Genomic DNA, 11,496 nt, shown 5'->3' on the forward strand with positions numbered 1-11,496 from the left:
TACTGTGAAAATCCCCTAGTTGCTACACTCGGGCACCTTTTCGGGTACACTGAGGGAGAATTTAGCATGGCCAACGCATCTAACCCGCACATCTTTCAGACTGTGGGAGGAAACCAGAGCACCCGGAGGAAACCCATGCAGATACAGGGAGAACATGCAGACTCTGCATGGACACTGACCCAAACTAGGAATCGAACTCGGATGCCTGGCGCTGTGAGGCAGCAGTGCTAACCACTGTGCCACCATGCTGCCCCTACAGATAATGAAAAGAACATTTGGGCTGTGAACATAACAGAAATGCTCATATTCCAAAAGAGAGAGAGGGAGTTGGAGCAGCCATCAGCTTGTTCCATTCATGGAAGACTTTCTTGAAACTGCCTGTGTCACTTGTAATTTCCATTTTGTGGCTGGGTAGCCTTGCCTTGAAGGACTTCACCCATTATGCACTTCCAAGACTTGGGTGTGTCTGTCTGTGGCAGACATTGACTCAATGTCCAGTGCTTTGCATTTATAATGTCTCTTTCTTCAAAAGTGATGGGTTTCAATTGGTGTCTGGATTATCAGAAATGTCTCTCTCTTCACACAGCCCTGTGGGTGACTTGTTCATTTCTCACCTTCACCTTGGAATGTGGCCTTCCATTTTAAGCACTTTGCTCCGTCTCACTTCAAATGGCAAAATTCCCACTCAGTTGAAAGTTCAAAATCATATTTCCAAAAATAATGGGGCATCGCCTTGTGACTCAATTGGGAGAAGTTTCCCAAGTTGGAAATGGTGGATCTCCGGCCAGTTTTCTTATTTAGGTCAGGACCGTCAGTGATGCAATTGACTGCATGTTAAACTGTGTACATTTAAAAGAAGACTTTAATAGCTTTGCAGGCTCAAAAATGGTAGGACATATATCAAACCAGCAATACATCAGTGATGGGTCTCATGATCTACCTACTCTGCAAGCAAGGGATGTCCATGCCATCGCATTTCAGAAAATGGCAATCAATGCACAGCACTGGAAAGGGCCACGGCATTTTTTGACCCCATGTGGCTCACATCGTGCCTTGGCTATCCATGTTGATGAGCCCAATATTGCAGCTACAATATCTTTATTCGATCCAACATCAATGCACTTTGCCTTCTAGGCCTTTGCATTTTTTCACAAACAATTAAAACAGCATCAAAGCAGAATGGATAGAATCAGTGTCCTATCTAGAAACCTGAATAAGGGGATTTTGTCTGCAATGACTATAGTTTTTTTTCTAACTTGTTTTTTTGTGCTGATATACGCTGTTGAATCTATTAGAATAACAAAAGTATTCCCTACAGTGGCGTTTCAGTCCAGCGTATAAATATCCAGCTGTGTGAAACAGTGCAATGTCCAGGTAGTTGTCTAACTGACTGTGTCGCTCAAAATGGGCAAGGTAAGATTAACTCTCATGTTTCCCACATTTACTTATGTTTTATCATATTTGGGTACTATTGGTTCAATTGTATCATTTTAATTCCCCACAGATTATCTTTTACGAGGACAGGAACTTCCAGGGTCGGCACTATGAGTGCAGCAGTGACTGTGCTGACCTGTCCCCTTACTTCAGTCGCTGTAACTCCATCCGTGTGGAGAGTGACTGGTGGGTGGTGTATGAGAAACCCAATTACATGGGATACCAGTATGTTCTGACCAGGGGAGAATATCCTGACTACCAGCGCTGGATGGGATTCAATGACTGCATCAGGTCATGTCGCTCCTACCCTCATGTAAGTTATAAATACATGTTAATTATCATTTTCAATTTGTTTTCTGTTATAGAAACATAGAAACATAGAAAAACTACAGCACAAACAGGCCCTTCGGCCCACAAGTTGTGCCGAACACATCCCTACCTTCTAGACCTACCTATAACCCCGAGAGCCCCTCTCATATAAATATGATCTATATTTGTTACAGCCTATAAAGTTACTGTTATTTAATGCATTGTATTCCCAGCCCATTCATTAATTATGTGATTGTCTTTTATATTAATTGATGCATAATTATTCTCACTCTCTTTTTGCTGTCATTAGTGGCAAATTCATATTTTAGTTATTAGAAACATAGAAACATCAAAAAACTACAGCACAAACAGGCCCTTCGGCCCCACAAGTTGTGCAGAACACATCCCTACCTTCTAGACCTACCTATAACCCTCCATCCTATTAAGCTCCATGTACTCATCTAGGAGTCTCTTAAAAGACCCTATTGAGTTTGCCTCCACCACCACTGATGGCAGCCAATTCCACTGGCCCACCACCCTCTGTGTGAAAAACTTACCCCTAACATTTCCCCTGTACCTACCCCCCAGCACCTTAAACCTGTGTCCTCTCGTAGCAGACATTTCCACCCTGGGAAAAAGCCTTTGAGAGTCCACCCGATCTATGCCTCTCAACATCTTATACACCTCTGTTAGGTCTCCTCTCATCCTTCGTCTCTCCAAGGAGAAAAGACCGAGCTCCTTTTTAAAAATTTGTTCAGGGGATGTCTGAAAGATAATCCTTGATTTAAGTAGTTTGCTCGGTCATTTAAGAGTCAGCCACATTGTTGTGGGTCTGGAATCATGTGTAGGCCAGACCAGGTAAAGACGACAGATTTCCTTCCCGAAAGAATATTAGTGAACTAGATACATTTTTACGACAAGGCACCATGGTCATTAGACTTTTAATTCCCAATTTTTATTGGATTCAAATTGCAACATCTGCCGTGGTGGGATTGGAACCCGAGTCCCCAGAGCATTACCCTGGCTCTCTGGATTACTAATCCAGCAACAATACCATTGCACTACCACCTCCTCTATTACTTTGCTCCATTTTCAAAAGTTTGAAAAAGATTGGCATACTGCAAGAAACAGCCCGAATTAGGAATATGCAAGAATAAATCTTGTCTGTACCAGAATGGCATGTTTCAGATTAGTCACCAATTTGCAATATGTTCCCTATTGTATAAATGTTACGGAATCATTTATATACTTCTCTGCCTGTTGGTGGATTTGACCAGACATCCAAGTAAAAATCATGTGAATATTTTTATCAGCAATACTGTGGGGGGAATTTTACCATTTTGAGTCTAAGTGCCTGATCTGGGCATCAAATAGATCCGCGCCTGGAATCCTCTTTCCAGCGCGCCCATACGTGTTTTGCTGGCTCCAGTCCGATCCGCGCTGTGGGCGGGGCTTAGCGCATGCGCAGTTCAAAAAAAATCTGACAGAGCGCGCCCAGGCGTGAAAAGAAAAGCAGAAAGCAGAGAGAGCGGCTCTCTGACGATCATCCTCTGGTCAGGGGGGCGTGGGGGGGGAGGGGAGGGGGTGTGACCGATCATCCCCTGGAGGGGGTGGTGGAGAGGTGATGTGACGTCTCATCCCCTGGGGGGGGGGGGGGGAGAGGAGAGGGGATGTGATGTATCATCCACTGGGGGGGGGGGGGGGGGGGGGGGGCGTTGGAAGAGAGGGTGTGTGACCGATCATCCTCTGGTGGGGGGGTTCCGCTGCCTGTCTGCGGCCGATCCCTGCTGGCACCATCCATGGTACACTACCAGCCACAGCTATCTCTCCCACTCTCTCGCACCTGCAGGGAAGAGTAATCTGTGGCTGGTAGTGTACCAGTGATGGTGCCAGGAGGGATCGGCCGCAGACACGCAGCGGAACCCCCCACCCCCGACCAGAGGATGAGACGTCACACCCCCTCTCCTCCCCCCACCCAGGGGATGATCAGTCACACCCCCTCTCCTCCCACCCCCCAGGGGATGATCAGTCACACCCCCTCTCCTCCCCCCACCCAGGGGATGATACGTCACACCCCCTCTCCAACCCCCACAGGGGATGATCAGTCACACCCCCTCCCCTCCCACCCACCCTCCCCCTCCCCCAGGGGATAAGACGTCACACCCCCTCTCTTTCTCCCACCCCCCTCCCGCCCCGACCAGAGGATGACCTGGGTCAGAGAGCCGTTGCAGTCTCTGACCCCACTCTTCGGAGGCTGCAGCGGTGACTTCAGACTTTTATTTTGCAGGTCGGTAACAGCGCGGACGCGGATCGGGCCAGAAGACGGTAAAGTGGGATTTGGCGGTAGAGTTGAGCGCGCGGTTCATTAAGTCGATTTAAATGCATGCAAATGCATTTAAATCGCCGGGCCGCCCGATTCGGGTGCGGGCTGGACCCGCGCCCGAATCGGGTGTTGGTAAAGCCGCGATCTACTCGGAATTGGGTGCAGATCGCGGTTTAGGCCCGACGCCCAACTTTACCGCGATTTCGCGCCCAAAAACAGGCGTGAAGTTTTGGTAAAATCAGGTCCTGTGTGTGAGCTGTGCCTGAGTAAGCCTTCACCATGTTATTGAGCGGACTGTTGTGGACAAAAATTAAAAAGTCTGAGAACACATACCAACCCACTCAAGAACAGCTTCTTCCCTGCTGTCATCAGACCTTTGAATGGACCTATCACATATTAGGCTGATCTTTCTCTTCATCCTATCAGTAGCTGCAATACTACATTTTGCACCCTCTCCTTTCCTTCTTCCCTTTGTACTCTATGTTTTGACTGTATAGCATGCAAGAAACAATACTTTTCACTGTATCCCAATACATGTGACAATAATAAAATCAATTCAATCTATTCAATTCAATTCAAATGTTCACTGGGGCAGTGAGGTGGAAGAGCTGTTCAGTCATGTCACTATCATCAGGACTGAATCATGCCGAACACTTTACCCTGCTGGGAACCGAGCCAAACCTGATTCATCTCCAAGTGGAAGGATCAGCACTTTCCTCTAATCTTCATGCTGATGATGGTCATGGTTTAAAGGAAGTAACTGGTTATTCCAGCATTTGGGGCAGCTTAAGTTGCCTCTTGTCTCCTTCCAGTGAAATGAAGCCCAGTTTTGTATATCTTTTTTCATCATTGAGACACCTAAGCTACACGGTGAAATTCTTCTCGCTTTTCCCTGCAAGTTCCCCAGTCTCCATTTAGTCGATGGATGTAATCGGTACCAGTAACAATCCAGATGTAATTTCAATAATGACCTGTACACTTGCTGTGACTCACTATATTCCACATATAAAATAGGAATGATTAAGGAGAGTTGGCCCATATTCTCTCGAGTTTAGATGATTGAGAGGTGATCTCTTTGAAGCATACGAAATTCTTACAGGCTTACAAAGGGTAGATGCAGGAAGCAGGAAGAGTGCTTCCCTGGCTAGAGGGTGATCTCGAACCAGGGGACAGTCTCAGAATAAGGGGTCTGAGATGAGGAGAAATTTCTTCCCTTTGAGGGTAGTGAATCTTTGGGATGTTCTCCCCCCAGAGGCTGTGGGGGCTCAGTCACTGAGTGTGTTCAAGATAGTTTAGCTAAGTTTGTTTAGCTCAGTTGGGTGGACAGCTGGTAAGTGATGGCAACAGCGAGCATTCAATTCCCACATTGGCTAAAAGGGTGTTCATGAAGACTTTGCCTCTCGTCTGAGGTGTAGTGATCCTCAGGTTAAAATCACCACCAGTCGACTCTCCCCCTCAAAGGGGAGAACAGTCCAGGGTCATCAGGGACTATGACAACTTTACCTTTCTGTTCAAGACAGAGATCGATAGATTTCTAGATATTAAAGATATCAAGGGATATGTGGATAGTGCAGGAAAATAACATTGAGATGGAAGATCAACTATAACCCAGCTGAATAGTGGAGCAGGTTTGAGACACAAAAAGAAATTATGTTTCTATTTTAAAATGTCTTGTGGTTCATCTTTTTAGGTTATCAGCATTATTGCTAACGGCCTCACGGCAATTGGATACATTAAGGGAATTTGTTTCTGGAGACTTTTAAACTACTGCCTTTGTCTCTAGACATAGGCACACATTTAGAATCATGGAATGGTTACAATAAGGGATTCTTACTACAATAAGGAAGCCAGCCACTTGGCCTTTTGAGCCAATGCCAGCTTCCTGCTAGAGCAGTTTAGTACATCCTTCGCCCCAGCCTTTGCTGGTGGCACTGCAATTATTTTGTCCCTTCAAGTGCTAATCCAACTCCTTTTTAAAAAGCATCCTTTCAGGCAATGCATTCTCAGTTGTAACTAATTGCTGGGAAATACTTTTTTTTCATCCTTCTTCTTTGGTTCTTCTGAGGGTTCTCCACCCTCTCACTGATGTATGCTGTCTGAAAATCTCATGACTTTTGAACGACACTACAAAATCCCTCCTAACCTTCCTTCTTCTAAGGAAAACCTCAGCTTCTCCATCAATCCACGTAACTGAAGGGGTTCATCCCTGAAGTAATTTCTGTCAATCTTTCTTGCAGCCCCCCTAAAGTCTTCACATCTTTCCAATAGAGTAGTGCCCAGAAGTGGGCACAGTGGGCAGAGTTTTACCAGCCCGCAGGAAGCAGGATGGGATGTTGGGCAGCTGGTGCAATTGTTGGGAGCCATATCAGATTGTGACTCAACAGTTGCCCACTACTGGGGAATGTTGGTGACAGCGGGCATTTGTAGAGGCAAAGGGACATCTCACCAGGCTGTCGGCATTTTGCTGATGGTGGATCAACCCCTACAGTCACATGGAGGTCTCCTGCCACCCTGGCTGGGATGGTAACCTCAGTGGCACTTAATTAGCTGCTGCCCATAAAATTGGGAGGGAAATCCTGCATGAGGACAGATCACTTTTCCAGCCGACAGTCGGCAAAGTTCTGCCCAATATACCGGTGGAGGCCAGACAAATATTTCATACAGGTTCATCAACAGCCTACTTTGCTTTTATACTATCACTGGGATTTTCCTGTCCCGCCCGCCACAGGAATCATAGTGGGTGGGGAGCTGGACCATGCAAGGGTCCGTTGACCGCGGGCGGGATTTTCCGATTTTGGGGTGAGTGTGGCCGGACAATTCCGCTCTATATCTCTATTCATACAACCCAGATTCTAATACGTATTTTTCAAACTGCCCTGCCACCTTCTGCAATTTGCGGACATACACGCTCACCTCCTCAACCCCGTTTAGAATTGTATCCTTTATTGTATATCGTCGCTCTTCATTCTTCCTAACAAAATGTATCAACTTGCGCATCCCTGCATTAAATTCCCTGTGCCACAGGTTCACCCTGTCCACCAGCCTGTCTATATCATCTTGAAGTTTATCATCCTCATAGTTCCAAGTTTTGTGCCACCTGCACATTTTGAAATTGTACCTTTTGGACCCCTGTCAAATTCATTAATACATGTCCAGTCAAGCAGTGGTTCATGTTACAAGAACGGAAAATGCAGGAAAATCTCAGCAGGTCTGACAGCATCTGAGGAGAAAGAATAGAGCCAACGTTTTGAGTCTGGGTGACCATTCGTCAGAGATCCAAGTCATCCAGGGTCATCCAGGCTCGAAATGTTGGCTCTATTCTCTCTCCTCAGATGCTGTCAGATATGCATTTCCAGTTTCTGTTTCTGATTCCAGCATCCACAGTATTTGGCTTTGATCTTAGTGGTTCACGTTACTCATTTCAAAGTGCTTCAATCTTGGAATGCTCTTCAGTACATACCGCACACATACTTACTGCTGTGTAGTTTTCTATATTTCCTTCTATATTTTTTATTACAGTACAGAGGAAGCTCCTTTATACAATGCGTATCACACATCCATTTGATGTCATTTGAATGGTCTATGTTCTTTATTACAGTATAGGGGAGGCTCCTACAGAATGAGGATTTACGAGAGGCCTGACTTTGGGGGACAGATGATGGAATTCATGGAAGACTGTCCCTCTGTCTACGATCGTTTCCGTTACCGTGACATTCACTCCTGCCAAGTGATGGACGGTTACTGGATCTTCTATGAACAGCCCAACTACAGAGGCCGACAGTACTTCATGAGACCCGGTGAATACAGGAGATACAGTGACTGGGGCGGCTACAACTCAACTATCGGATCTTTCAGACGCATGAGAGATTTCTAGATTGTTAGTTGAAAACTAGTTTTCCTCATGTTGAAATATTCTGAAACATAATAAAGATGCTATCAGCAGAACCAGTGTTTCTTTGGATTGCGTTATTTGTGCCTCTGTCACTCCAGATGTTTTATAATCTTGAGATTACAATGACTATTGAAAGATAAGTATCTCCCATAAGTTTGAAAATGAGAATGTACATAGCAACATAAGATTCTGCAATATAATCTTATTTAAATCAGTGACTATTGTTCAGTTAGGTGGTTCCCCTGTCATGTTTTATGCAGAAGAATCACACCTATAAAGTAATTGTCAGCTTGTGGGTTCCCTCCGGGTGCTCTGGTTTCCTCCCACAGACCAAAGATGTGTAGGTTACGTGGATTGGCCAGGTTAAATTGCCCCTTAATATCCAAAGATTGTAGGTTAGGGGGTTTAGTCCTGGTAAATTGTGGGGTTACGGGGATAGGGTTGGGGAGAGGGCCTGCGTAAGATACTCTGTCAGAGTCAGTGTAGGCTCGATGGGCCGAATGGCCTCCTTCAGCACTGTAGGGATTCTATAATTATATAATTACAAAAATATCATTGAACTAATAGGACCTGGTCCTTTCCAGGTGCTGTGTACACTCCCTAACCACAACTTCCCATCTTGGTGAGGGCCCTAGCCTGTGCTCAGCTAATATCTATTTGTCAGCCTGCAGAGCAGGCAGATCCTGACGTTAATCAAAATGCACCACAAATTTGATGCCATCAGTGCCATTTTGGAGCTTAGTATTCCTAGCAACATGCTCTCTCAACCTCACACAGCTCAACATGGGTGAAGCAGCAGAAAGAGCCTCACTGTCTCCACCATGGGATCATAAACCATTTTCTGGCTATTCATAGAATCATAGAATCCCTACAGTGCAGAAGGCCCATTGAGTCTGCACCGACCACAATCCCACTCAATCCCTATCCCCTTAACCCCTCATACTTACCCTGCCAATCCCCTGCCAATTCCTGCAGGTGTATACGTGTTTGGTGCTTTCTGAGTTGTTTCCAGGTACAAGGTTCAGAAGGAGCAGATGCCAAAGGATTTTCTGCTGACTTCAACACTTCTATACAAGCCATTTATTTCCAGACATGGGTTCACTCAAAATGCATTCCCCTTTGAATACAGCATAACTGGGAGAATGAACAGAGGCCACACAGAGCAGGACAAGTTGTTGGGAAAGGAAGGAAGAGGATTGGAAGCAGAAAACTCATCAGAAGGCCATCTGTACCCAGGATGTGCAGAGAAAAATTATCCTTCTTGAACCTTAGCAAGTATAATAACTCCAGGACTCAGCTGTAAAGGAACAGTGCTTTATTGCACAAAATAAAGTAAGCAAAACTACAAGCCTGTGGTGAATACAAACAGGTCCCAACTGGGGCAATACAATAATGGACTCACTCAGGGTCCTGCTTTATAGAGGGCTCGGTATACGAGTTTCACATGGTAAGGTAATTACCAATCACCAGGGAGCTCATATTCTACGAGTCCTACAGGGAGGTCAATCAGTGATTCCCTATGCAATTCCTGGGGACTATCACAATAAGGAACAATGTGTCAGATGTCTGAATTTTAATAAATCTTGCCTGAAATCTGCCAACTGCTGCAGCTACAACATCAACCTCAAAGTAGGGTACAGATGGCATTACCAGTGGCTGTGAAGGTGACTGTGGCTATTGATATTCCCGGTGCTTTGCAGACTGATGCTGGAGATATTTGTAACTTCTCGTAGTTTAGCATCCACTGTCACACTGAGACTCTCAAATCAAAGACGGCTAACGAAATTTAATTTTCTCTTGCTGCGGACCAGCAGGCTAGGCAAGCTGGTGGCTTTGCTATGACTGCCCCATTCACTAAGTGCACGCACATTGCCTTGCCTTATGCCAGACTCTGTCGACTGCCTTTTAGCAAAAGGGACCCCACTCCCTCGCTCCCAGCTGGTGTGCAACAGTTAAACCAACAGGTCACGCCAGCCCATTGCCGATATCTTGGGGATACTGGATGTCTCTTCCCTATCTTCATTTTTCCCTGATTTCTTTATTCATCCACAGGGTATTATTTGTGTTTCGTGCGTTCTTGGTTTATAGAGCTCTTCAAATAATGAGGAGGTTTGATGAGGTTAATCAGTGAAGACAGTTTCTTGTGACCAGCAAATTGTCAAAAAGAGTAAAATTATCCAGAACAGAAGAGGTTTTTATTTTCAGAGTGCTGTTTGGTCTTTGTGGAGATGATTTCCATATCCAATTTGAGCTCAAAAATCAGGGCAATAATGGGACCAGCATGGTGGCATAGTGGTTAGCACTGCTGCCTCACAGCCTCGGGTGTGTGGAGTTTGCATGTTCTCCTTCTGTCTGTTTCCTTCGGGTGCTCTGGTTTCCTTCCATAGTCTAAAGATGTGAGGGTTAGGTTGATTGGTCAGGATCAATTGTCCCCTAGTAACCCAAGATGGGTAAATTAGGGGAATTAATGGGGTAAAGGTGCCAAATAAGGCCCCATGAACAAAAGCACTTTGGAATTAGATGACCTACTTATTGTTCCATTCGGTGTGTAGAATAGCTACTGCTCTAAACATTTATTTACATTTAAGGACATCAGAGTCACATGAGTATGGTAAATACACAAAGATATTTATCCAACCAACCCCTTTCTTATAAAAGGAAAACATTTGCATTCCTTATCTTTTTGCAAGTTACTCCATATCAGAAAGAAAATTATCATCGTCTTATTACACAAAAATTATAATTTATCCCTTTAGAGGGAGGCGGTGGGCTAGTGCTTTTTTGTCACTGGAATAATAGTCCAGAGACCCAGGGTAATGCTCCGGGGACCTGGGTTCAAATCCTACCACAGCAGAAGGTGGAATTTGAATGCAATAAAAATCAGGTGTTAAAAGTCTAATGATGACCATGAAACCATTGTCGATTGCCGTTAAAAACCCTTCTGGTGCCTGTTGTTAAGAGAGGGAAATCTGTCGTTCTTGCCCAGTCTGGCCTATATGTGACTCCAGACCCATAGAAATGTGGCTGACTCTCAAGGGCACAGAGGGATGGGCAATAAATGCTGGCCCAGCCTTAATAGAAAGTTATTTTCGAACACTTTGAATGACAATTACAGACATTTTAAAGTAAGTAAAATATTTCTATACTGCTACTGCTTCCAGGTCAAAGGTAATCACACTTCAGCCGGTTTCTATGTGAATTTCTCTCCCTGTAGAAGCTGGATCACATGAACATCTCCAAGTTGCGTTGTTTAAAGGGGATACTTATACGTTCCTTTCCAGAATTCTCTGTTATGAATATACAAGATGGTTATCTTTTAAACTGTCTCATTTAATTCAAGATAGAATAGAGTAATTTGGACTGGGGAATGTGACCTTCTATGAAATCTATCTGAAGTCAAGCCCACATGACTTCAGACTACATCTGCCTGGAGACAAACCCACATCATCTGCTTGTTATGAAGACAGAAATTTCAATCAAAATGCATTGAAAATAAGTTGCAAGTTTTAACACATTAACACAAAGGAAGAAAATAGCC

The 11,496-nt window shown here is 44.9% G+C and overlaps 1 protein-coding gene across 2 annotated transcripts; it reads left to right on the plus strand.

Moving 5' to 3' along the window:
- The first annotated feature begins 513 nt into the window (after positions 1-513).
- Positions 514-7,940, plus strand: LOC144503825 (gamma-crystallin S-1). 2 transcript variants are annotated; one of them, XM_078228751.1, is made up of 3 exons: positions 514-531; positions 1,505-1,747; positions 7,665-7,940. In XM_078228751.1, the coding sequence occupies exons 1-3, from the start codon at positions 514-516 to the stop codon at positions 7,938-7,940; spliced, it is 537 nt and encodes a 178-aa protein (XP_078084877.1). The 2 variants fall into 2 exon arrangements, with proteins under 2 accessions (XP_078084877.1, XP_078084878.1); XM_078228752.1 differs by lacking the exon at positions 514-531 and adding an exon at positions 1,405-1,413.
- The last annotated feature ends 3,556 nt before the right edge of the window (positions 7,941-11,496 follow it).

The sequence above is a fragment of the Mustelus asterias genome, chromosome 14 (assembly GCF_964213995.1).
Source record: "Mustelus asterias chromosome 14, sMusAst1.hap1.1, whole genome shotgun sequence".
Classification (NCBI taxonomy): domain Eukaryota; kingdom Metazoa; phylum Chordata; class Chondrichthyes; order Carcharhiniformes; family Triakidae; genus Mustelus; species Mustelus asterias.

Coding starts and splice junctions, on each gene's coding strand:
- LOC144503825 (XM_078228751.1), top strand. Junction 1,748..7,664: donor CATGTCGCTCCTACCCTCAT/GTAAGTTATAAA, acceptor TCTTTATTACAG/TATAGGGGAGGCTCCTACAG.